This window comes from Scyliorhinus torazame, chromosome 11 (assembly GCF_047496885.1).
Source record: "Scyliorhinus torazame isolate Kashiwa2021f chromosome 11, sScyTor2.1, whole genome shotgun sequence".
Taxonomy (NCBI): domain Eukaryota; kingdom Metazoa; phylum Chordata; class Chondrichthyes; order Carcharhiniformes; family Scyliorhinidae; genus Scyliorhinus; species Scyliorhinus torazame.
Genome location: NC_092717.1, coordinates 78,579,316 through 78,607,020, shown reverse-complemented (window position 1 = coordinate 78,607,020; position 27,705 = coordinate 78,579,316). Strand labels below are relative to the sequence as shown.

At 44.3% G+C, this 27,705-nt stretch overlaps 1 protein-coding gene across 1 annotated transcript in view; it reads right to left on the bottom strand.

The window, feature by feature from the left end:
* The window catches only part of csmd3b (CUB and Sushi multiple domains 3b), a 2,718,576-nt gene that overhangs the window by 2,369,123 nt on the left and 321,748 nt on the right, over positions 1-27,705 (bottom strand). Inside the window, exon 2 of the mRNA XM_072467431.1 lies at positions 25,124-25,346. Within this exon, the coding sequence (XP_072323532.1) occupies positions 25,124-25,346 (223 nt within the window). The remainder of the gene's footprint in view (positions 1-25,123; positions 25,347-27,705) is intronic.

The window sequence follows — 27,705 nt, the reverse complement described above, 5'->3', positions numbered from 1 at the left end:
CCTGTACACTCTCTGCCTCGTGGGAAGCAAGTTGTTCCTGTTCTGCCGATTTAAGGCGGGAGTAGCGACTTTTCGCCTGTTCATGCACTTTACACGTCTCAATGGCGACGGGCAGGGTCATGTTTTTTATTTTTAGGAGCTGCTCCCGCAGGGCGTCGGAGTGGACCCCAAACACGATCTTATCCCTGATGAGGAATCAGCGGTGTCACCATAGTTGCAGGACTGCGCTAATATACGGAGATGAGTTGGGAAGGATTGGAAAGGCTCATCCTTACCCTGAAGGCTTTGCTGGAAGACATAGCGCTCAAAGTTCTCGTTCGTTTCGACTTCACAGTGGCTGTCGAATTTGGCTAAAATGGTCTGGAACTTGGTCTTCTGCGCGCTGTTGGCAAAAAGTGAACAAATTGAAGATTTGGATGGCTTGGTCCCCCACAGTCGATCGGAGCAGAGCGATCCTTCTGGCATCAGATGCATCCTCGAGGCCCGAGGCCTCAATGTAGAGACTGAACTTCTGCTTGAAGACCCGCCAGTTGGAACCGAGATTGCCGGAGATCCGGAGCTGTGGAGGGGCCTGGATCTTCTCCATGCCGCTGGAAGGCACTTGCTGGTCGTCACTGAATTATTCAAGGTAAATTACTTAGATGAAGTAGACTCCTGGTATCATGTCGTGTTATTCACCCTGGGTTAACACGGACTGCAACCGGATGCAGTTGGACTGTAAAGCATACACCAAAGTTAGACGTTGGTTCAATATCATAGATTATTCGGCCCATCGAGTCTACACCGGCTCTTGGAAAGAGCACCCTACCCAAGGTCAACACCACCACCCTATCCCCATAACCCAGTAACCCCACCCAACACTAAGGGCAATTTTGGACACTAAGGCCAATTTATCATGGCCAATCCACCTAACGTGCACATCTTTGGACTGTGGGAGGAAACCGGAGCACCCGGAGGAAACCCACGCACACACGGGGGAGGATGTGCAGACTCCGCATAGACAGTGACCCAAGCCGGAATCGAACCTGGGACCCTGGAGCTGTGAAGCAATTGTGCTACCCACAAGGCTACCGTGCTGCCCCGATATGATTTATTGAACTTCTGTAACAATGCACACAGCTTGCTGTGGGTTGACACTCTACTACTCTAAGTGTACTAACTCTGACTAACTAGACCAGACTAGCTGTGATCCACGTGTAGAAGGTGTTGACTGATATATACACCCTGACTGTCACTACAGTTGTCAGTGGAAAGAGGCAGAGTGCTGATGACTCGTATGTTTTACAGTAGGAAGCCCCCCTCTAGTGTTCTGTCTGGTGATTGGTTGTGGTCTGTCCTGTGTGTTGATTCGCTAACCTGGGTGTCTGTCACTGCCTGTCTTTACCTCATGATGTGCATGGGTGCATATTATGACACTGTGCACCTACGTTCAGTGACTGCTGCATGGTAACACCAACGTCTTGCTGAGTATCCACCTCTCTCAATTTACACCCATTCAAATAATAATGTGCCTTCCTATTTTTGCTGCCAAAGTGGATAACCTCACATTTATCCACATTACACTGCATCTGCCATGCATGTGTCCACTCACTCAGCTTTTCTAAATCCTGCTGAAGCATCTCTGCATCCCCCTCACAGCTCCCCCTCCCTCCCAACTTTGTATCATCTGCAAATTTGGATAAAATACGTTTAGTTCCCTCATCCGAATCATTGGTACATAATGTGAACAGTTGGGGTCCTAGCACAAATCCCTACGGTACCCCACTAGTCACGGCCTGCCAGTCTGAAAAAGATCCATTTTTCCAACTTTTTGCTTCCTGCCTGCTAACCGGCTTTTTATCCATTTCAAGACGATACCCGTAATCCCACGCACTTTAACTTTACATATTAATCAGCTATGTGAGACCTTGTCAAAAGCCTTCTGAAAGTTTAAATAAACCACATCCACCGGTTCTCCCTGCTCAACTCTACTAGTTACATCATCAAAGAATTCCAGTAGATTTTCAAGCATGGTTTTCCTTTCGTAAATCCATGCTGACTTTGTCTGATTACACCACTGCTTTCCAAATGCTGTGTTATGAAATCCTTGATAATAGATTCCAGCAACTCCCCCACTACCAAAGTTAGGTCACTGGTCTATAGTTCCCTGTTTTCTCTCTACCTCCCTTTTCGACTAGCGGGGTTACATTTGCTACCATCCAATCTATAGGAACCATTCCAGAGTCCAAAGTGGTTTGGAAAATGACCACCAATGGATCGACTATTTCTAGATCCGCTTTGTTAAGTACTCTGGGATGCAGATTATCAGACCCAAGAGATTTGTCCGCCTTCAATCCCATTAATGTCCCACTAATCTGTATTTCTCTACTTTGAATATAATACTATACATAATCTTCCTTGTAAGCCATGATTTGGCCACAGTTCCCGGTCTACTTTTGTGCCATATAGGAATAAACAACTTTTGGAGTTCACCTATTCGTTCCTGAATGCCTGCTATTGCCTGTCCGCTGTCCTTCCTTTCAGTAATGTTTCCCAGTCCGTCATAGCCAGTTCATGCCTAATACCATCACACTTACCTTTATTGAGGTTCAGGACTCTGATCTCAGAATCAACTACCTCACTATTCACCATGATAAAGAATTCTAGCATAGTATAGTCACTCATCCCCAAGGGTTCGCTCACAACTAAATTGCCAACTAATCCTTTCTCATTGCACAACACCCAGTCCAAGATGGCCTGTTCCCTTGTTGCTTCCTCAACATTCTGGTCCAGAAAACCATCCCGTATACACTCCAGAAATTCCTCCTTTATTGTACCGTGACTAATTTGAGTCACCCAATCTACAGGCAGATTAAAGTCACCCATAATCACAGATGTTCCTTTATGACATGCATCTCTGATTTCCTGTTGAACGCTATTCCCAACATTACCACTGCAATTTTGTGGTCTGTATACCACCCCTACGAATGTTTTTTGCCCCTTGATGTTTCTTAACTCGACTCAGACAGACTCCACATCATCCGTACTACTATCTTTCCTCAATAGTGTATAAATATCTTCTTTAATCAACAATGCAACTCCACCACATTTTCCTTTCTGTCTGTCTTTCCTAAAAACTGAATAACGCTCAATGTTTAGTTCCCATCCTTGGTCACCTTGGTCACCATGTGTCTGTAATGCCAACCAAATCATATCCCTTTACATCTATCTGCATAACTAATTAATCTGTTTTATTTTGAATGCTCCGCAAGTTCATGAATGTATCTGTTAAAGGATTTGATCTTAGATCAGTCATGATCTCATTTGTTAGCATGGAACAGGCTCGAGGGACCAAATGTCCTACACCCATTTTGATGTTCCTAAAGGAGAGATGCACTTTGCCTGTCGAACACAGGTAAGCATTGTTTTGAGGGCCTTCAGAATCTCAAATGCTGCATTGGGCGTCCTGACAGAGACAGATTTGGAAGGAGTGATGCTCTGTCCTCACCAGGGGGACGGAGTGGTTGGTGGGGAAGAAACAGTCTTTAAAAAAGTGACCAGGCAGCAGCGGCATGAGAGGGCAGAGGAGGCCAACATTCAGGGTATTGCAAGCAGAACATGCCTAAGCTTCTACAAGATATTCAATGGGCTCATTAATGTTGCTAACGTGGGTCCCGCTAACTCAGATCTTACATTAATCTCTCTGTCGCTATGCTAATCCAGGTGCTGATTCTGTACATGAGCAGAGGGGCAAATCAGGTCTGTTTAGTAGCAAGGATAGAGGATTCATCTTTCAGGACTTCTGTGCATCTTTTTCTCTTCATAATCCAATATGACCCTATTTACACTGTAGTACCAAATACAACCTCTGATTCACTAATCAATGGAAAAGAATTTCCACTATTTATTTCTTGTGACAGTATTTGATGGGAGAAATTGTACAAGTTCAAAAGCATCAGTACACAGTCCATTCAAAACGACAAATAAATAAATGTACAGGACATGGCAATCTCTTGCAATTATATTTCATCCCTCCCTCTTCCTTAGATGTATGAGGATTTCATTTAATAAAGAGACAGAGATGATCTAATACTGAAGGGAATACAACTGTTTCTCTACTGCTGGATCAATGAAGCCATCAGCTGTAGAAAATAACTGCCCAGCCCTGAATAATGGAGATGTTAAATTAGATAGATATCCTGGAGCTTGGCTTAACTACCTCCAAGAGCTGAGAAGAATTCCCGCAGCAATACGTGGGACAAGGATCATGCAGAGATAAATTACATACACGTTGCAGAGGAGCAAGTTGATGAGACTAATGTATTTTTCCTAATTGCATGCTTTTACTTTACTTGCGAAGGCAATTTAAAATTAAAGAACATCAACTATGCCTGCGTATATTTGTATAACATCTTTAATCCAGACAAAAATGGACACTGAGCCAAATAAGCAGATATTGCGAGAGGTGACTAAATGATTGGTCAGAGGCCTGGGTTTTAACAAGGGCGTTAAAGGAGTGGAAATGCGTGATGAGGAGGAGAAATTTGAAAAGATAATTCCGGAGTGTTCATATAACCATCAATGGTAGGGGGAAAGGGGTGTGTGAGGGACTGCATATGAGATCAGATTCAGAAGAAGAGTTGAGGATGTGCATTGGACTGTAGAAACATCAGGGACTTAGGAAGCAGCAATGTCATGAAAGTAAATTAAATTTGGAAGAATTAAGGGACTGGAGTCAATGTAAGGAGATGGATGATAGAAATAGTCATATCTTCAGGAGGTCACTAAAGCACTTATGGGGTCTTCAGCAGCTGAGGCAAGCAATGGTATTCAGTCGGTAGAAGTAGGTAGTCTTTGTGCTTGACACTATATGCAGTTAGAAACTCACCTCAGAGTCAATTAAAATGTTGAGGCAGTCGATAGTGTGGTTCAATCTGAGGCACTGGTTAAATAAGGAAAGGGAATCAACAGGGGAAAAAATGCATTAGGGCCAAAAACATTGGTCTGAGCGCTCTGTTTGTTTAACTGGAGGAAACCGTGGCTCATTCAAGATGGCATGTTGGATAAGTAAGCTGTCAACACAGAGAAAGTGCAAGGGTTGTGGGAAGTGGGAAAGAGGTTGGTTTGGATTTTGTCTGTGTACATATGGAAGTCAACCTCATGTCATTTGATAATGTCACCAAAGAGCAACATGTCAAATAAGAGAAGGATACCAAGGCTAAATTCCCGAGGAACTCCAGAATTTACAGTGTGAGACAGGAAGAGTAAAAATTGAAAGAATGGCTCGAATTGATTAATTCCAGGAACCAAGTGAGGGAGGCCCTACTGAGCTGGCCAATAGAAGTGGGGTATTGTAGGAGGCTAGTGTGGACATCCATGAAAAAGGTTACAGAAAGGTCAAAGGGGATAAAAACGGATACTACCTGATAGCCACAGTCATTGAAGATGCAATCTATGACTTTCGTTGGTGCTGTTTCAGTGATGTGGCAGGGCAGAAATCTGATTGAAAAGATTCAAATATGGAGTTATGATATAGATGGTTACGAAGTGAGAAAAAATTCAAGGACTTTGGTAAGGTACGGGATATTTTTAAAATTCATTCATGGGATGTGGGCGTCACTATTTAGACCACCATTTGTTGCCCATCCCAAATTTCCCTTGAGAAGGTGGTGGTGAGATGCCTTCTTGAACCGCTGCAGTCCCTCTTTTTTTACTCCCAGTGCTGTTAGGAAGGGAGTTCCAAGATTATGAACCACTGACAGTGAAGGAAAGGTGATATAGTTCCATGCCAGGATGATATGCCACTTGAAATGAAATGAAAATCGCTTATTGTCACAAGTAGGCTTCAATGAAGTTACTGTGAAAAGCCCCTATCGCCACATTCCAGCGCCTGTTCGGGGAGGCTGGTACAGGAATTGAACCCGCGCTGCTGGCCTGCCATAGTCTGCTTTAAAGCGAGCTATTTAGCCCTGTGCTAAACCAGCCCCACTTGGAAGAGAACTTGCAAGTGGTGACATTCCCATGCTCTGCTGTAATTGCCCTTCTCGGTGATAAATGTACTGTAAGTGATATATAGGATTAAGTGGGCACAGTACCATCCACACAATGGTGAAAGACAACACATAACTGACCTCTAGGTGCAGGTTGAGTGTTAAACAGAACCATGCGCACAAGCAAGCACGGGAGCTGTTCTTGGCTTGAACTCTTTCCTGTATACATGTAGCTAATAAATACATGTATTATCCAAAACCCTAAATGATGGTGCCATCATATGCAGAGAACTTAAAACCTTGCAGGGAAAAAATAAAATCCTGCAAGACTGTGGAAAAATTCGAAGAAGCAATCTGACCTGAAGAAAAGCTTGAGAAGCAGATGCATAGAGGAAAATCACCTGGAAAGCTCCAAAGAAAGGCTTGGAAGCTGAAGGCAAAAATGTAAAATTCCTCACTGCCGTAGAAGACTGAGAAGTCCAACTTCAATTGCTAGGGTGCAGAGTCAGCAGGCCAAGGAGAGAAGAGCTAAAAATTTAAAATTTGAGGATAAAGCTAGTTCTGAGAAACTTATAAATAATTCAGTGGCCTAAAGTTTCTATTTAGGAACTGTTGGAAAAACCTGATTAACAACTCGGCACATGAATATCCCCAAGAAGAACAAACAAATCAATTTCAAAGAATTGCAACTGAAGAATCAGCTTTGAAGACCAGCAAAGGCCTGGATGTAATGTTTTCATGAACTCAAAGCGTCGTGCTGAAACAGAACTCTGCAGCTAGTTTCATCAGCCTCTGTTTAAAGTGTTTTCAAGGTTGAGTATGAACACCATTGCAGAGGGAGCCCGCTAAGACACGCAAGCATTGTGAAACCCTTTGTTTTCGAATGAATGGTGGCACCATCTTGAATTTCAGAAACCTCTTAAAGCTGAACCTACACTTCAAACCTTTTTCAATCATTGATCAAAAATTTAATCTTCCAAAATAATTTGGACTTAACCAAGGTCAGACTGTTATGTTTAAGGGGTTTTGCGTTTAATTCTCAGTGGAAACAAAGGGGAGGCGGTGGAATAGTGGTTTTGTCACTGGATTAGTAAACCAGAGACCCAGAACAATTCTATTGAGACCCAGGTTCAAATCCCGCCACCTCAGATAGGGACATTTGAATTCAATAAAAATCTAGATTAAAAAAAAAGTCTAATGGAAACCATTGTCGATTGTTGGAAAAACCTATGTGGTTCACTAATGTCCTTCAGGGAAGGAAATCTGCCATCCTTACCTGGTCTGGTCTACATGTGACTCCAGACCCATAGCAATGTGGTTGACTTTTAATTGCCCCCTCGAGGGCAATAAGGGATGGGCAATAAATGCTGCTCCAGCCTGAACAAATTTTTTAAAAATAATTTTAAAAATAACCAGATTGCCACACCTTGGGTTACTTAACCAGTTGTTCGACTTTATTTACAGAGGTATTGCTTGCTCACAGTCCAAGATGGAAAAGAGGTAAAATCTCCCAAGTGCCTCTGATGATGTCACCATGTAATCATGTGACATACTATACAGGCGGCATCAGTTACCCTACATAACCTAGATCAATCACATATTTGTGGGGCTTTGGAGAAAAATATTCCTTAGATAGATAATTGCTTTCAGGTCTGGAATAAGCCAGAGGTTGCACAAGTTAACACACTGTTTTATTTGGCAAGCCTGATGGCGTACCACATAATTTCTAGCAAAAAATAACAAATCATCTGCTATATTTGATTAAGTACTAAACTCATTGAATGTTTATTTTAACCTAAGAGGCAACAAAATCCTCGAAAGGGTTACATTTGACAAGCACATCCAGCAGCCAGGAGAACCTGTCGACTCATTTATGAATGATCTGTGCAGGATCATAGAATCATAGAAACCCTACAGGGTGAAAGGAAACTTTTCAGCCCATTGAGTCCGCACCGACCCTAGGAAAGAGCACCCTACCTAGGGTGCAGAGAATGGATTTCATGAATGGAGTTTTTATTTCCACTATGTAGGAGAGACAAATGTATTAGATTATTGGAAGTTTATTCTTTTTCATCTCCACATGGCTCTTGAGGCCTGCCCATGATGGATATTGGGTGAATGGCAACACAGGTGATATGGAGGATTTTGAGGAGTTGGTAAGGGGTGAAGAGTTGTGAAGCATAACAGCTTATAATACAACTGAGTTGAAGCCTTAAGGAATCAAGTTCTGCTGCTGGCGTTTGTGGAGCCCACCTCTATCCTGCAATTTCCTCTCAGAGCAATTATAGTGAATTTTAAGGTAATTTTTGACCAATGTAGGTCCAACAAATTGGAAAATATCCCGAGTTGAGCTTTGATTTCATTAGCCAAAGTCTGACCTCACATATTTTGTGTTTAGTAGGAGCAAAAGAAAATTAAAAGAGGGAAAATAGCCATTTGTGAAACAAAAAGTGAAGATGTATTATATATCCTTCAATATTTTTATATCTTCAAGGGAATGCCAGAAATATATGACATATATGGGAAGGGTATTCAAATTAAAATGGACTGCCGCTTTGGGCTGTTCTTGAATGGAAGAACAAACCGAGCTCCTTGGAGGAAACTTTGGCAATGGAAGTGGAGAAGAGGAATTCGATTTTACACAAGATGAGATGGTGAGATCAAAATAATAAATGGATAAAGAAAGATTAAGCATGCAGCTCTCACAAGAATTGGTAGCTGCTCATTGCATTTAGGAACCTGACTGAAATAATGAAATAATCAACAGAAAATGTTACATCTTGTCTGACGGGTATTACCTGATTTATGCTTCCAGCAGGAAAACCTCAATGTCAGGGTGAATATTCACTCAGTTATATCACAATAACCATTAATCCTACTGTTGTTGACCTACATTGGCTGCCAGTGCTCCAATGCCCCATATTTAAAATTCTGATTCTCCTGTTTAAATTAGTCCATGGGTTTCAGTCATTGTGCTCATGGTCTGGAACACTCTCCCTAAACCCGCCATATCGCTCTCACTCTCTTCGTTTAACAACATCCTTAAAACCTGTCTCTTTATTCCAAGCCTTTGCTCAATACCATTCCTAAAATCTCGTTTTGTCATAAAGGTGTACAGCACAGAAAGGGCCCTGCAGCCCATCGTGTCCGAGCGGGTCAAAACCAAGGGGCAGGGCAGCACGGTGGCGCAGTGGGTTAGCCCTGCTGCCTCACGGCGCCGAGGTCCCAGGTTCGATCCCGGCTCTGGGTCACGGTCCGTGAGGAGTTTGCACGTTCTCGTGGGTTTCGTCCCCACAACCCAAAATGTGCAGGGTAGGTGGATTGGCCACGCTAAATTGCCCCTTAATTGGAAAAAAAAATAATTGGGTACTGTAAAAAAAAAAATTTTACATACAAGGGGCAGAATTCTCTGATAAAGGGGCTATGTCACCACGCCCTCGAGAAAATGGGCGCGAATCACTCTGGACTTTCCTGGAGAAAGTCCAGAGTGATTCTCCGTTTTGAAGAGGGCTAGCAGGGCCCCAGAGTGTGCTCCTCGCAGTTCCGGCTGCTGCAATCACGCCGCAATCTGGGCCAGCCCTGACAATATTGCCCCCCCACCGAGATCGCATGCGCCTGCCGATCGATAGACCCCAATCGTGAGCCTGGCCGTCTTGGAGGCCCCCCCCCACCCCCCAGTGACGGATCCCTCACCCCCAACCAGGGCAGCCCCGGACTGAGTCCGCAGCCACCACTCCGAGCACCCGCCGGGTCGAACCACAAATGAACCACGCTGCCGGGAACTCGGCCAGTTGTCGACGGAGAATTGCCGTGGGGGCCTCTTTCAATGGCCCCCGACCAGCGCCGCATCGACCGCGCACGAGCAATTCCCCGAAGAATCGCGGGAACGGCATCGGACCCGATCGCGGGTCTGACGCCCATTTTCCGCCCCCCCCGCCAAGCGTGATTGCGGCATGGAGGCTCGGAGAATACCAGCCAAGTTTCCTAATTCCATTTTTAAACATTTGGACAATGCCTTATATGCCTTGGCATCGCAAGTAATTACACATCTAAATAAGTCTTAAATGTTATGAAGGTCTCTGCCTCCACCCCCCTTTCATGCTGTGAGTTCCAAGCACCCACCACCCTCTTGGTAAAAACGTTTTTCCTCACATCGCCTCTAAACCTCCTGCCCCTTACCAGAAATCTATGCCCTTGGTCATTTATTCCTCCGCCAAGGGGAAATGTTTCTTCCTGTCTACTCCATGTATGCCTCACATAATTTTATACATCTTAATCATGTCCGCCCTCAATCTCCTCTGCTCCAAAGAAAACAATCCCAACCTATCCAATCTCTCTTCATAACTAAAACTCTACAGCCCGGCTACATCCTGCTAAATCTCCTCTGCACCCTTTCCATTGCTATCACATCCCTCCTATAATATGGATTTCAGAACTGCACATAATATTCTTGCTATGGCCTAACCAACATTTTGTACGGTTCCGGGATAACCTCCCTGCTCTTAATTGATTGATTGATTTGATTTGTCACATGTACCGAAGTACAATGAAAAGTATTTTTCTGCGGCCAAGAAAATGTACATACACAGTAGGCAAAAAAGAATAGGAGACAGTTACAGTAAATGCGAAAAGTACACAGCACATTACAAATAAGTAATTGTTTACAGTACAAAACAAGGGCCAAACAAAGCAAATACGGCATGAGCAAGAGCAGCATAGGGCATGGTGAATAGTGTCTTACAGGGAACAGATCAGTCCGTGGGAGAGTCTATGCCTTGGCTAATAAAGGCAAGTATGCATTCTTAACCACTGTATCCAGAAATAATTCCATTTGACACTGATCAGCCCATCTATGTCCTCCTGTAATCTAAGCCTATCCTCCTCACTATTTACCACCTCACCAATTTTCATATAGAACATGGAACAGAACATACAGTGCAGAAGGAGGCCATTCGACCCACTTAAGCCCTCATTTCCACCCTCTCCCCCTAACTCAATATCCCCTCCTAACCTTTTTGGATACTAAGGGCAATTTAGCATGGCCAATCCACCTAACTTGCACGTCTTTGGGTTGTGGGAGGAAACCGGAGCACCCGGAGGAAACCCACGCAGACACAGGGAGAACGTGTAGACTGCACAGACAGTGACCCAGCAGGGGATCGAACTTACGAACTTACTGATTAACTCTCCTTATGTCTCATGCATTCTTTTTTTTCCTCACATTTCTGTGAAACACCTTGGGACACTTGCCTATGTTAAAGACATTACAATATATAAATACAAATAGTTGCATTGAAACAAAGTTTTGGTTGATTCAGAAAAGTCAATTTAACTGTGCAAGTGGGTGGATTTTGATTGGGTTCAAAGTGGGGTCCAGGAAGATATTTAAAGATACAGTAACCCAGCTATTTTACAGAGGGATGACTGGTAGCTTGGCGTACAGAGGGAATATAATATGAAGTAAGCTAAATGATGTTGAGGGAATTCATTAACAAAGTGCATCGGGTTGAGGTTATTTGTATGAGCAGCAAGCAAATTCAGAGGTTAAAAGAACAAGCAAATTAATTTCTATAATCACTTATGCAATGCTTTGATCAAATGAAAAACATTGACATTTAGATTTTAATAAAATTCTGTGGATTTATATATTTTGTAATAACTTTATTCTTCCAAATTAAAAAATGTTATCATATTATCATTGTACAAAGAACAAAGAACAAAGAAAAGTACAGCACAGGCACAGGCCCTTCGGCCCTCCAAGCCTGCGCCGAACATGCTGCCCGTCCAAACTAAAATCTTATACACTTCCGGAGTCCATATCCCACTATTCCCATCCGATTCATGTATTTGTCAAGATGCCCCTTCAACGTCACTATTGTCCCTGCTTCCACCACCTCCTCCGACAGCAAGTTCCAGGCACCCACTGTTGTGTTGGGCGCTCTGGATCCGTGGAACACATACAGGCCACCAACACTTAAAATAGTGCAACACTATTCTATTAAGTCAGAAACTGTTTAACATACTTTCACTGTGGGTTAATACAATATTAGATTGAACTAAAGACCTCTGCCTTGTCCTAACCAGTCTATGCACTCAGCACATGGTGAAGATCTGTGCTGCAGGCTGTGAGCTCTGTCCTACTAGGAAGCTGCAGCTCGAATGAGCAGGAACTCTGATGCCCCCTGTCTTTATAGTGTACGTGCTCTAACTGGTGATTGGCTGCGGTGTTGTGTGTGTTGATTGGTCCCGCTCTGTGTCCATCAGTGTGTGTGTATCTGCACCATGATATACTGGTGTATATTATGACACCCACTCCCATCTGTGTAAAAAACATGCCTCGTACATGTCCTCTAAATCTTGCCCCTCGCACCTTAAAACTATGCCCCCTAGTAATTCACCCCTCTACCCTGGGAAAAAGTCTCTGACTATCCACTCTGTCTATGCCCCTCATAATTTTGTAGACCTCTATCAGGTCGCCCCTCAACCTCCTTTGTTCCAGTGAGAACAAACCAAGTTTATTCAACCTCCCCTCATAGCTAATGCCCTCTAAACCAGACAACATCCTGGTAAATCTCTTCTGCACCCTCTCCAAAGCCTCCACATTCTTCTGGTAGTGTGGTGACCAGAATTTAACACTATATTCCAAGTGTGGCCTAACTAAGGTTCTATACAGTTGCAACATGACTTGCCAATTTTTATACTCAATGCCCCGGTGAATGAAGGCAAACAAGCCGTATGCCTTCTTGACTACCTTCTCCACCTATGTTGCCCCTTTCAGTGACCTGTGGACCTGTACACCAAGATCTCTCTGACTGTCAATACTATTGAGGTCTGCCATGAGGAACCTTGTCAAAGGCCTTACTGAAGTCCATACAGACAACATCCACTGCCCTACCTGCATCAATCATCTTTGTGACCTCCTCGAAAAACTCTATCAAGTTAGTGAGACATGACCTCCCCTTCACAAAATCGTGCTGCCTCTTGCTAATACGACCCCTTGCTTCCAAATGGGAGTCGTTCCTGTCTCGAAGAATTCTCTCCAGTGATTTCCCTACCACTGACGTAAGGCTCACCGGCCTGTAGTTCCTTGGATTATCCTTGCTACCTTTCTTAAACAAAGGAACAACATTGGCTATTCTCCAGTCCTCCGGGACATCACCTGAAGACAGTGAGGATCCAAAGATTTCTCGTCTTTTTGGATCTCAATGTGACCCAGGCTATCTACAGACCCTTCTCCATGCTCAACATCCACCAATTCCTTCTCTTTGGTGAATACTGATGCAAAGTATTCATTTAGTACTTTGCCCATTTCCTCTGGCTCCACACATAGATTCCCTCCCCTGTCCTTTAGTGGGCTAACCCTTTCCCTGGCTACCCTCTTGCTTTTTCTATTCGTGTAAAAAGCCTTGGGATTTTCCTTAACCCTATTTGTCAATGACTTTTCGTGACCTCTCTTAGCCCTCCTGACTCCTTGCTTAAGTTCCTTCCTACTTTCCTTATATTCTACATAGGCTTCATCTGTTCCCAGCCTTCTAGCCCTGACAAATGCCTCCTTTTTCTGTTTGACAGGGCCTACAATATCTTTCGTTATTCAAGGATCGCAAAATTTGCCATATTTATCCTTGTTCCTCACAGGAACATGTCAGTCCTGAATTCCTTTCAACTGACATTTGAAAGCCTCCCACGTGTCAGATGTTGATTTACCCTCAAACATTCGCCCCCAATCTATGTTCTTCAGTTCCCGCCTAATATTGTTATTATTAGTCTCCAATTTAGCACATTCACCCTAGGCCCACTCTTATCCTTGTCCACCAGCACTTTAAAACTTACTGAATTGTGGTCACTGTTCCCGAAATGCTCCCTTACTGAAATTTCTACCGCCTGGCCGAGCTCATTCCCCAATACCAGGTCCAGTACCGCCCCTTCCCTAGTTGGACTATCTACATATTGATTTTAGAAGCCGTCCTGGATGCTCCTTACAAACTCTGCCCCGTCCAAGCCCCTAGCACTAAGTGAGTCCCAGTCAATATTGTGGAAGTTAAAATCTCCCATCACAACAACCCTATTGCTTTTACTCCTTTCCAAAATCTGTCTACCTATCTGCTCCTCTATCTACCGCTGGCTGTTGGGAGGCCTGTAGTAAACCCCCAACATTGTGACTGTACCCTTCTTATTCCTGGGGCGAAATTCTCCTACCTGCCCCGCCACATTTCTGCGCTGACCGGCCGGCGGGAGTCTCCGTAACGCCGGCCGGTCAATGGGGTTTCCCATTGTGGGGCAGCCCCACGCCGTCGGGAAACCCCCGGGCGCCGGCAGAACGGAGACTCCCGCCGGCGGAGAATGACGCCCCTGATCTCTACCCATATAGCCTCGCTGCCCTCTGAGGTGTCCTCCCGCAGTACAGCTGTGATATTCTCCCTAACCAGTGGCGCAACTCCTCCACGCCTTCTACCTCCCCTCTATCCCACCTGAAACATCTAAATCCTGGAATGTTTAGCTGCCAATTCTGTCCTTCCCTCAACCAGGTCTCTGTAATGCCAACAACATCATAGTTCCAAGTACTAATCCAAGCTCTAAGTTCATCTGCATTACCTGTTATACTTCTTGCATTAAAACATATGCACTTCAGGCCACCAGTCACGCTGTTTCCAGCAACATCTCCCTGTCTCCTCTTCCTCAGAGCCCTATTTCCTAGTTCTCCCTCAATCTTTTCACCTTCTGACCTATTGCTCCGGTACCCACCCCCCTGCCATACTAGTTTAAACCCTCCCGTGTGACACTAGCAAACCTCCCGGCCAGGTTATTTATGCCTCTCCAGTTTAGATGCAACCTGTCCTTCTTATACAGGTCACACCTGCCCCGGAAGAGCTCCCAGTGGTCCAGATAACTGAAACCCTCCCTCCTACACCAGCTGTTTAGCTACGTGTTTAGCTGCTCTATCTTCCTATTTCTAGCCTCACTGGCACGTGGCACAGGGAGTAATCCCGAGATTACAACCCTAGAGGTCCTGTCTTTTAACTTTCTGCCTAGATCACTGAACCCCTGCTGCAGGACCACATCCCCCTTCCTGCCTATGTCGTTAGTCCCAATATGTATCACAACCTCTGCCTGTTTGCCCTCCCCCTTCAGTTTGCCCGCTACGCGTTTGGAGACATCCTGGACCCTGGCACCAGAGAGGTAACATATCATCCTGGTGCCAGGATGGAGTCTCTTTCATGTCCACAGAAGCGCCTATCTGTGCCCCTGACTATAGAGTCCCCTATGACTCTTGCTCTCTTCTGCGCTTTGACCCTCCCTGCTGAACATCAGAGCCAGCCGTGGTGCCACTGCTCTGACTGCTGCTGTTTTCCCCTGATAGGCTATCCCCCCCTGACAGAATCCAAAGTGGTATACCTGTTTGAGAGGGGGACAACCACAGGGGATTCCTGCACTGACTGCCTGCCCCTTCTGGTGGTCACCCATTTCTCTGCCTGCATCTTGGGTGTGACCACATTTATACAACTGCTATCTATGATGCTTTCCTGCATGCTCCTAAGTGCATCCAACTGCTGCTCCAACTGAACCATGCGGTCTGTGAGGAGCTCCAGTTGGGTGCACTTTCTGCAGATGTAGCCATCCGGGACACTGGAAGCCTCCCGGACCTGCCACATCTCACAGTCAGAGCACTGCACCCCTCTAATTGACATTGCATTAATTAATTAGTAAATTAAATTAAAAAGTAAATTAGAAAAAAAAAGTTACTGTTAGCTATATGTTTCCTCGCACAGGATTCCTGCTACAAATGTAAATGCAAAATACAGTACTCTCCGATCTCTGGCTTAGATACCCCTCTAAATTATGGTTACGTAATTAATTAATTATGTTTAATTAGTTTAACAATGTTTAATTTTTAAATTTAGTGCAGATTCCCCATCAGCCAATCAGGCAATCAGGCAAACATCTTGATTATGATCTATGATGCATACATTAAAATTGGACAATATGCCTCAGTGGCTCAGATAAGAATAGCTGACCTGAAATTGTGATAACAAATGAAGACCATATGACACAAAGGTATACTTTAGATTCACCTTTGTGTCATTTAAGTTATAAAAAATAAAGCTTGGAAACAACCAACGATTTCTTATTCCATTAGTGCTCAACAAAACATCAAACTTCAGGATTTAAAAAGAAAAACACCTTGGGCTTATTGCTTGCTGCCAACACCGTCCCACCCTGGCTAGAAAGATCAGTCACTTTTAAAAATGGCTGCCCCACAGCAGTAATGCGCTGGCTGCAGCCTCAACACAGCAATTGTTGGACTTCCTGTCCTCAGAGTCAGGAGAACATGCCCTCGAGAGCTGCCAGGCAATTTGATTTGCTGGCAGCGGAGTATTGGTCAGTAGTGTCACTACTGGAACTGCAAGGAAGTCCCTGAGAAGATCCATGGCCACCAAACTCGGAGGTAAGTTTGGGGTTCTTGCTTGGGGAGGGACTGGGGTCCGTGGGAGCCAGTGGCGGTTGGGGGGGGGTAGGAGGGGGAAACATCTTGGAGCAAAATGATGGGCAAATTGCACCTCTGGGTGCAAAGGGCACAAATAATACATTCCCCAATGAAAATGAGGATGGTAGTAGCCAAAAACCTTGCCTACAAAGCAGCTCCAAAATATTTTTTCTTCAGCGTCATACAGACTTGAAACATTAACTCTCTTTCTCTCGACTTCCGGTGGCGGCTATGAGGGAGTAAGTCGCATTGGTGGCTCCGCTCTGGCCGGACATTTGGACCTTTTCCCCCGACTTTTTTGTTGTTTTGGCTTTGAAGGCGCAGATAATTTGGCTCTGGATCCACACATTGGTGCATGGAACGGAGAACCCCAAGGGACCGAAAAGGAAGAAATAAAAAGATAAGCAAGGGCTGGGTGGAGGCTGCAGTTGAAGACAACAAGGCTGATGTCCGGACCCCTGCTGCGACGGCCCAACCATTGCCTGAGGAGCTGATGCAGGTCATTCAGGAGGACTTTGCCAGACAGAAACGGGACTGTCTTGACCCGATAAAGGAGTCGGTCGGTCGGCTGGAGCGCAGGCTGGATGCCCAGGATCGGACGATTCAGAAGCTGGAGATGGTGCTGGGGGACCAGGAGGAGCACCAAACAGTGGTGTTCAAAAACGGGGAGGACGCCAGCAATAGCAAAGGAACTGTTAGGGTTTATGGAGCAGATGGGGGGGGGGGGGGGGTCAACCCATGGAGGTTTAGGCAGCCGACGGGGAGGGGGTTTTCTTTTTATCCGCATGTGCATAAGGTTTATTCCCTGATTGATTTTTTTCATTTTGAGTAGGGATCTGCTGGCGGGGGTGGTGGACACGGGGTACTCGGCCATCACTATTTCAGATCATGCCCCACACTGGGTGGATTTGCAGTTTGGTGAGAAGAGCTTCCAGCGCCCGCAATGGAGATTGGACATGGGCTTGTTGGCGGACGAGGCGGTGTGTGAGAGGCTGAGGAAGTGTATGCAGAACTACCTGCAGGTCAATGACATGGGGGAGGTTTCAGCAGCGGTGGTCTGGGAGGCGCTGAAAGCAGTGGTGAGAGGAGAGCTGATTTCGATCCGGGCTCATAGGGACAGGACGGATAGGGCAGAGACGTACCGACTGGTTAAGGAGTTCCTACAATAGATAGGAGGTATGCGGCGACCCCGGGGGTAGAGCTTTTAAGGGAATGTCGGAGGTTGCAGGCTGAGTTCGGGGTGTTGTTCACAGGCAAGGCAGTGGAGCAGCTTAGAAAGGCGAGGGTTGTGTTTTACGACCATGGGGAGAAGGCCAGCAGAACGCTGGCACGGCAGCTTAGGAAGAGGGATGCGGCCAGAGAAATAGAGAGGGTGGTTGATGGGAATGGGAATTTGGTAGGGGACTCGGCAGGGCTAGACAGGGCGTTCAGGGACGTTTACAGCAGACTCTATCGCTCGGAATCCCCCACGGGGCCCGAGGGGTTGAGACGCTTTTTGGACGGACTGACCTTCCCAAGGGTGGGCAGGGAGCTTGTGGATGGGCTGGGGACCCCGATTAGGGCCGAAGAAATAGTGGAGGGCTTGAAGGCAATGCAGTCGGGTAAAGCCCCGGGGCCGGACAGGTATCCGGTGGAATTCTACAAGTAATTCTCGGGACTATTAGGGCCGTTGCTGGTCAAGGTTTTTAATGAGGCGAGGGATAGAGGGCTGCTGCCCCCGACAATGTCACAGGCCACTATTTCGTTAATATTGAAGCAGGACAGGAACCTGGAGCTATGCGGGTCATCTAAGGCGATCTCACTGCTTAATGTGGACACCAAGCTGCTGGCCAAAGTTTTGACCTCCAGGATTGAAGATTGTGTGCCCGATGTGATTATGGAGGATCAAACTGGGATTGTCAAGGGCAGGCAGTTGGTGGCCAATATAAGTAGGCTGCTCAACGTGATTATGTTGCCCCCGGAGAGTATGGAGGTTGAGGTAGTCGTGGCCATGGATGCAGAGAAGGCGTTCGACTGGGTGGAGTGGGACGATCTATGGGAAGTGTTGGGACGATTTGGGTTTGGTAGGGGCTTTATCGACTGGGTTAAGCTGTTGTACCAGGCCCCGGAGGCTAGTGTAAGGACGAATAGGACGACCTCGGACTATTTTAGACTGTACCGGGGGGCAAGACAGGGATGCCCCCTCTCCCCACTGCTGTTTGCGCAAGCTATAGAGCCACTGGCAATTGCTCTGAGAGCTTCAAGGGACTGGAAAGTGCGGGACTTTCTGCACAGGCAGGTATCATCCTTCCCACTCCTGCCACTAAGGGGGATCCAGGATAGGGTAGTGTCTAGGGGATGGGCGGGAGAGGGGAGCGTCTCGGCCATTTACAAAGAACTTATGGGGTTGGAGGAGACGCAGACTGAGGAGCTGAAGCGTAAGTGAGAGGAGGAGCTTGGGGGTGAGATGGAGGATGGCTTATGGGTGGATGCGTTGAGCAGAGTCAACGCGACCGCTACATGCACAAGGCTCAGCTTGATCTAATTCAAGGTGGTCCACCGGGCCCACATGACAGTGGCCCGGATGGGTAGATTCTTTGGAGTAGAGGATAGGTGTGTAAAATGTGCGGGCGGACCAGCGAACCATGTTCACATGTTCTGGGCATGTCCAAAACTTAGGGGATATTGGCAGGGGTTTGCGGACGTCATGTCCAGAGTTTTGAAAACAAGGGTGGCAATGAGTCCATAGGTGGTGATATTTGGGGTGTCGGAAGATCCGGCAGTCCAGGAGGAGAAAGAGGCAGATGTTCTGGCCTTTGCCTCCCTGGTAGCCCAAAATCTGAGGTTAACCGACATGGCGAGCTTTCTCGGTCTACAGAAGACTTGAGAGGGTCATTGTTAGGGTTCGCCCAGAGTTGGCAACCATTCATCGACTTCTTCGCAGAGAATTAATCGTCAGCAGGAGGGGGGGGGGGGGCTAGGGTAGCGTAAAATAGGGTGTTAAATAGGTGGGTCTTGGAGAGATGGGAGTCGGTGTTTGCACTACGTTTATTGTTCTTTGTAAATTGTTTTTATACTGTTGCTGTTTGTAATGCCAAAAATACCTCATTACAATTGTTTGTTAAAAAAAACCTCTCTTTCTCTCTCCACTGGTGCTACCAGATCTGCTGAGGTTTTCCAGTATTTTCTGGTTTTATTTTGGATTTGCAACACCCACTATATTTTGCTTTTATGCAAAAGAATTTACATTCTGATGGATTTATGCTGGGGGAATTCTATTGGAGATAATCGGTCAGATTTTCCACATTGCAGGTTATATTTCCTTTTCCAACTGAGGAGCATCTTATTCTGTTTAATATTTGAATCAAAAGGCAGAATGTTTTCAAGTACATGCCATTAGCAAGACACTTTGCTCAACAGCCCAATATCTTCTAAATTCAGGCATAAATGTTAGTTTCTGCAATGTGCTGACAGTGAGTGAAGCTCCTTGTCAGCAACTGAAAATCAAAAAATAATAATTTGGAGAGCAGGTTTTCTTTGAAAGCAGCTTTATTCATCAGACACGTTTATGGGCAGGAGTTTCAAGAGGACTTCAGGGCCTTGACGTCAGGATCAAATGGAATTCGCAAGCCTCTTTTGCTGGCAGTCAAACCAAATGGAACTGAATTCCTAGAGGCAGTCTCCTAGGTGGCTGCCTCCTGCTCCCCATCCTATTCAGGGCAGGATCCTGCTACTGTCGGCATAATCACAAGACAGGCAGCGCTAGAACCATGACGGCCCCACTGAGAGCGGAGGACACGACTAATGTCTGAGTACGTGAAAGCACAAAATAGATGTGCCCGTAAAGGAATAAAAATCCATTTTCTTAAGGAGGGGGTGCGTCATACCCCACAAAATGGAGGAAACTGTCCACAGGGGAATTATTGAGGCGTCAGAGGCAGCCTTCCCATCCAGTGGATCTGTATATGGCATATGTAGTTTCTGATGGTTCCATTTATTGTCGCAGGGAGGTAGTCACGATGGAGCTGACAGCCTTCCCATCTGGTGGGGCAGAACCACTCCGCCACCAACAAACTCGAAAAATCACACCTGACTGGGACCTTAATTTTTAAGTTGGCTCCGCAGAGCAGCCAGCTGATCTACACCCTGGCCCGTCCCTGGGAAACTTTCTTGGCAGCAGGCATGTGCCTGGGGAGTCTTCCTAATTCAGCTCTCTCCTGTTTTCCCAGTCTTCATCTCCAACTGTTTCCACATGGCCATGAAAATTCTGCCCTCTGATTCTGAAGGTCCTTCTTCAAAAAGCAGTGTTATCTTTTGGATTTTGAGTTAAGGGGTCATCTCACTGATCAACTGGATTTTAAAGATCTCACTACAACATGTGTAAGTGAATAGATTTTTATTTCTTCATTGACGGGGGAGATGGTAACGCTAGGGTCCGCTAATGGGGGATGGTGTGGGTTTTTTCATTTAATGAATTAATTCATCCAGTCAATAAATCCAAACTTGAATTTCATCAATCTCCTTCAGGGAAGGAAATCTGCCGTTCTTATTGGGTCTGGCCTACATGTGACTCCAGACCCACAGCAGCATTGTTGACTGGCATCTGAAATGGCCAAGAAAGCCATTCAGTTGCATTTGTACCAGGTGGACTGCAATAGTCCAGGACGTTGACTCACCACAATCTTCTCAAGGGCTACTCAGGATGGGAAACAAATGCTGGCCTTGCCAACAATGCCCACATCCTATTAAAGATTAAGATTTTTAGAAAGGGTTTTATTTTCATCTGGAACATGCTGTTGGTTTATTTGATCACACATCTGGTTTAGTACATTGCTCTTGACTCTATTGGTCAGATTTCTCACAGGTGTCAGCCAAGTTTGAATTGGGCATTCCTTGTCTCCGAGCAGCCACCTCTTAAGACTGCTTCCATATCTGAAGATACCAGGAAATTGGGCTGCCACGGAATGAAAATATCCTGACAGCTCCAGGGAATCTTGCACAAATTCACGGAAATGTCTTTTTGTGGTTGCACCAAAAGCATATGGATGGATTGGGAGCCCTTGCAGTTAATAAATATTTGTGGTTTACCTGGGAGTGCACAGATTGGCATGAGTTCATAGTTGACGATGTCCTGCATCTGTCCGAAGCCAGACAAAGAATGACATAATCTCAAGTGAAGTTTAAATAATTGTTCAGCCTGACAAACAACCCATCAATGATCTATTTTTTGCATTTTGATCTTATCAACTGAGATATGCTGGATATGTCTCTGGCAGACGCCTGATAGGATCTGGAGGCAAAGAAGTTGAGGGCATCAGTGTTACAGAATCATAGAATCCCTACAATGCAGAAGAAGGCCATTTGGTCCATCGAGTCTGCACTGACCCTCTGAAAGAACATCCTACCTAGGCCCATGCCCCCACCCTATCCCTGTAACCCAACCTAACCTTTTGGACACTAAGGGGCAATTTAGTAATATAGCATGGCCAATCCACCTAACCTGCACATCTTTGGACTGTGGGAGGAAAATGGAGCACCCAGAGAAATCCCATGCGGACACGGAGAAAACGTGTAAACTCCATACTGTCAGTCACCCAAGGCTGGAATCGAACTTGGATCCCTGGTTCTGTGAGGCAGCAGTGCTAATCACTGTGCGACTATGCTGCCCTACTTCTTCCAGGAGTAAATTTGACGAGGCAGACAGATTTTTAATTCGCAATGGGTTGGAGAGTTATGGAGAACGGGCAGGAAAGTGGAGTTGAGGCCAAGGGGATATCAGCCATGATCGTATTGAATAGAGGAGAGGGCTCAAGGGCCCCAATTACCTACTCCTGCTCCTAGCTCTTTTGCAACAACTGACAACCTGAGCTCCAGAAGCTCTGCTGTTCCAACCTTTCAAGCAAGCTCAGCTTCTGCCTGTGCATCCTATATTGTAGCTGCACTCCTCTCTGCTGTCCAGCTGCAGTTCTCTCAACAGCAGGTGGATGGTGCTGCTGATCATAATGCTTCTCACCCGAGATCAAAACTAAGGAAGACAAGGTACCACTCATCCTGATATGATTCAAAATGACCTCAAGTGTAGAAAGCAAACTCTCAATAAAAGTAACATGAATAAACCCTTCCTCGCTCGTAGATTTAAAAACAGCTGGAAATACTGAGTACTGAACATGAAGTGCCAGGTAAGAGCCTCCATCTTGGGACCTCCGCTTGCTCTCCATCTGCTTGAGCAGCACTCACCTTTCCCAGTGGTGTTATTAACCAGCCCCCCCCCCCCCCGTTTGATCCCTCTGATTGTCCCTCCTGCATCCAGGTGCTGCCGCCATCCTTGGCCATCTCCAGCACAGGCAGGAAATGTTCAAAATGGAGATTAATCATTGACACATGCTCTTCAATCCTTTAGAAGACACCTTCCTTTCTTGTGGGTATTGAGTTTCTTGAGACACATCATCAACTTTAAACAGGTTGATCAGAGAAAAATAGAACATTTCACTGTCCATAACCTTTGATTTCAGTAACTTAATGAACTTCATCCTGGTTATATTAATCTAATTTAAGTGTTTTTCCACAAAGAGCACCTGACGCTCGGCAAGTTTGGTGCTATATATTTAATAACTTTAAATTAGTTAATTGAGCCATTTAGTATTTTGTCCTATTTTTCTCTTGTAGCATCCCAGTAACATATTTAACCCAGCTCTGCAGCACTCAACATAAAATGCATCAAAGACTCATTAGCATGAGATGCAAGTGTAAGGAACACAATTAAAAATAAGTAATGTTGTATAGTTTTCCCCAATTTCTCACACCAACCATCCTATGACCTCAAGATTATCAATATATACAAATATATACAAGATATATTTGTATAAAACTGTGTTATTCTAACAGATATAAGTTGTTTAATGTTAATGTTTTAATAGCTCTGTTCAAATATCAAAGTGATTCCAGATAACTATCAAGCATTCACATATATTATTAGTTTATAGGCTGCATCAACTAATACAACTATTTTTATGCATTAGATTTTATCAAAAATTATAAGAAATCATGAGCCCTCAAATTTTATCAACATCCAACAATTAAAATAAGTACCAGTCATTTTCTATTTAACAATTTTCTGCACAATCATTGCTGTGTAAAAATGTTCCTTGCTTTTAAAACTTAACCTTCTGCTTTCCTCAATAGTTCACTAAATTTCAAAGCAATTTTTTTAATGATCAACATGTTCTTCGCTGCAGTCAATGAAGATTTTTTAAAATTGAGCTCACCAAACAGAGGAATGTTTTCCTACTGAATGGAATTACTTCCCACTCCACCTCAGGTGCAGAGAGAAGCTGTTTCTACTTTTCTCCACTGAGGTGTTTTAGCCTCCAACTCAACACTACTGGACCAGTGTTGTATAGTTTTCCCCAATTTCTCACACCAACCATCCTGCGACCTCAAGATTATCAACTTGTGTCAAATCAGAGACAGTTTTAGGCTGGAGGTCCACGGTAAGTAGACAATGAATTGAGACTGCCCAAACTCAGAGACAACATTCATTCCATCAGTTTAGCTTTGAAATCAAGTTCTAGAGTTTAAAGGCTACCTCACTGATCACCTAGGCTCCAATATCACATTTTCATCTGAATTCAGCAATTTCAATAATTATCGTTTTGCAGGGAATCTGAAGAAAACATGGTTTTTTTTTTCTTCCTTCATGAAGCTCATTCTTAAATAATTATTAAAAGTAAAATTCTGCTACCATCAATTGTTCCACAATACCATTCCAACTATGTTCGTGTGGACATTAAAACTTTGTTTTGCAGCATATCAACAACCATATTGACCATGGGCAACCATGGGCAGCACGGTAGCCTTGTGGATAGCACAATTGCTTCACAGCTCCAGGGTCCCAGGTTCGATTCTGGCTTGGGTCACTGTCTGTGCGGAGTCTGCACATCCTCCCCGTGTGTGCGTGGGTTTCCTCCGGGAAACAGTCCAAAGATGTGCGGGTTAGGTGGATTGGCCATGATAAATTGCCCTTAGTGTCCAAAATTGCCCTTAGTGTTGGGTGGGGTTACTGGGTTATGGGGATAGGGTGGCGGTGTTGACCTTGGGTAGGGTGCTCTTTCCAAGAGCCGGTGCAGACTCGATGGGCTGAATGGCCTCCTTCTGCTCTGTAAATTCTATGATAATCTATGATATTCAAGACTAATCCTCTCTCAACCTTGAATACATTATTCAAAGAATTTGGAAATGTTGCCATTTTTTCTGAAAACGACTGCTTGGAAAATTACATGAAGAGTAGCAAATAAATCTGATGCTCCACAGCATCTTTTACATTGAAAGTGAAAAACCAAGTAATCTTGTGGCTGACATTTAAGATTAATGTAGATAAACGTTTAATCTACAGTACAGATGATTAATTGGGTGGGATTTTCCAGCCCTTCCCATCAATGTATAAATTAAATATTATTTTGCACGCTAACTCATTAGTATAAAGAATATTATCAAAGTTATAGTTGAATGTATGTAATGTGTGTAAAATCTCACATGGGAGAATGTCTTGCTGTTGAAATTTGATGAATATATTCTACAAGAACAAAATCCACAAACTGCAGCAAAGCTCCCATCATAGAATCACAAAAGCAGATCAAATAATGTAACATGAAACTCTGTGGTCACAATGCATTTCATGGAAAAGAATATTTACCTTGTCCTAAAGTTTGCAGGATGAGGCTGCCCATCATACAATGCTAGATAATCATACTCTTCCTCCAGAGCAAAGGATTGGAACACAATCTGTATTCTGTTGCGTTCTTCCGCTACAATGATCCATGTACAGTTAGCACCGTTTGGATATCCATATGGGAAGCCAGGACTTTCTATTGTGCCATTTAGTCCTTGTAATGTCCCTCCACAAGTATAAATAAATCCTGTAATGCAAGGAAGGAAGGGGGAAGAGAATTTAGATCAATAATATTGCAGGCTAAAAAAAAATTAAAATACAAATTATTTTATCTTACAATGCAGCAATCTGTGGTGGTTTTACCCAAAGGCAACTTAAACATAAACTATTCAAAATAATGTAATATGCTTTTGACTTCCAAGCTATCTTTCAGATTTTCATCTTAAGATCTACTAATTTTTCTTAAAATCATTGCTTCCTAACTTACAACCTAAGCAGGAATGTCGCACTTCAATAAAATATACTGGGAGATATTTTATGAATTAAGACTCCCAGCTCAGAGCTTTGCAAGGCTACAGTACACATCACAAATTTGAACATGAAAGTTCAGACCGAGATCCTGCAAATGGGCTCCATTCATTAAACCACAAACCCATCACTTTTGTCAGATGGTGTTGGAATTGTTGTGCATTTTGAACGTTTACTGCTTAAGTTTCAGCAACAATCTTAATTTGATGTAGAATGAGTTGGATGGGCCATACTTTATTACTCGTTCATGTTCGAATTTTAAGATAGAATAAAATGGAAAATAAATGATTAACTCCCATAATTATAATTATCCTCAGCTTATCATCATCTTCTCGCAGCACAGGTCGGGCTATAAAACAACAGCGCTTGAATCACTACTGTGCCCAGTACGTCCTCGCATCACAGGATGGGCTCTGTCATACTGTATTGATGTTCCAATTTTGTCTTCTGCTGTGATAGTCACACCTGGTTGGGTGACACTTGGCGCAGTGGTTAGCATTGCTGCCTACGGGCGCTGAGGACCCGGATTCGAATCCGGGCCCTGGGACACTGTCCGTGTGGAGTTTGCATATTCTCCCCGTGTCTGCGTGGGTTTCACCCCCACAACCCAAAGATGTGCAGGTTAGGTGGATTGGCCATGCTAAATTGCCCTTTAATTGGATAAAAATAATTGGGTACTCTAAATTTAAAAAAAAAATCTGGTAAAGGTACTTTAATCCCAATCTGCTCATCATTTATTCTTCCATTGTTTGGCACCTGTTCCCAATAACTAGACTATTTTGAAACCTAACAATCATTTATTCCTCTGTTCTTTTCTCTCCATTCTGTTCTCATAGATTTGCAAATGTTCCAGAATAAAGAGGAGGCACAAGGACACGTTTTCCAAAGTGAGGTTCTCCCTCAATAAAAACAAGACAATTGGAGAGCTGGGCACAGAGAACAACACAATTCATAAGAGCACCGGACTGTCTGGTCATTAAAATAAATGACTGAAAAATGACGCTTCGCAAATTAAACACTCTGAGCTGTACGCTCTCATCATCAACACATACTCACATAATTTACCTGCAGTAAGAGCCAAGATAACATGATTTTTAAATGCTAAAGGCTTGAAGCACAAGTGTACTTTTGTTCCATAAGACCATAAGACAGAATTAGGCCACTCGGCCCATTGAGTCTGCTCCACCATTCAATCATGGCTGATATTTTTCTTATCCCCATTCTCCTGCCTTCTCCCTCATAACCTGTTACCCCATTATTAATCAAGAACCTAGCTACATCTGTCTTAAAGACGCTCAAGTGATTTGGCCTCCACAGTCTTCTGTGGCAAAGAATCACCCTCTGGATGAAGAAATACCTCCTGATCTTTGTTTTAAAGGTTCGGTCCAAAACCTTCCCATGTACATTCATTTGAATATCTGCTGGACTTAATCCCTCCAATTTCAGCATGAATGCAGCTGAAGATGGAACTCTTCAGTTTTTCTGCAGTTCTGTTGAGGTAGAAAGGAAAGGGGACAATCCTTTGCTCATGAATGTTCAGATAAAGAACACAGTGGTTCAGAAAAGTTAAACAAATGTTGAAAGAACATGACCTTAATGTTCAATTCTATTAATTCTGAAACCATGACTGTTCAGGTATCAAATGTAATCTTCTCTCTAAATGAACCTGACACGTAATCACACAGTAGACTGGGTCACAGTAATAATCATCATGCATTTAGCTCGTCAGCTGTAAAAGGAGGAGAGATGTAAATATTTAGTCCCAGCCAAAATGACGATAAGATTTCAAGGTTGGGAACTTGTTTTATCAATTAGATAATCACCTATTATAATATTGATGTTCCAATTTTGTCTTCTGCTGTAATAGTCAGATCTGTTAAAGGCACTTTATTCTGCTCATCATTTATTTTTCCATTGTTTGGCACCTGTTCCCAGTAACTATGCCATTTTGAAACCTAGCAATCATTGATTCCTCTGTTCTTTTGTGTCACTGTGGAATGTCCTGTTTGTGCCATGAGGCCTGACAGAAAGGAGTGCTCCCCAGGAATTTTTCCAAGACAGCAGTCAGCTGACTCAAC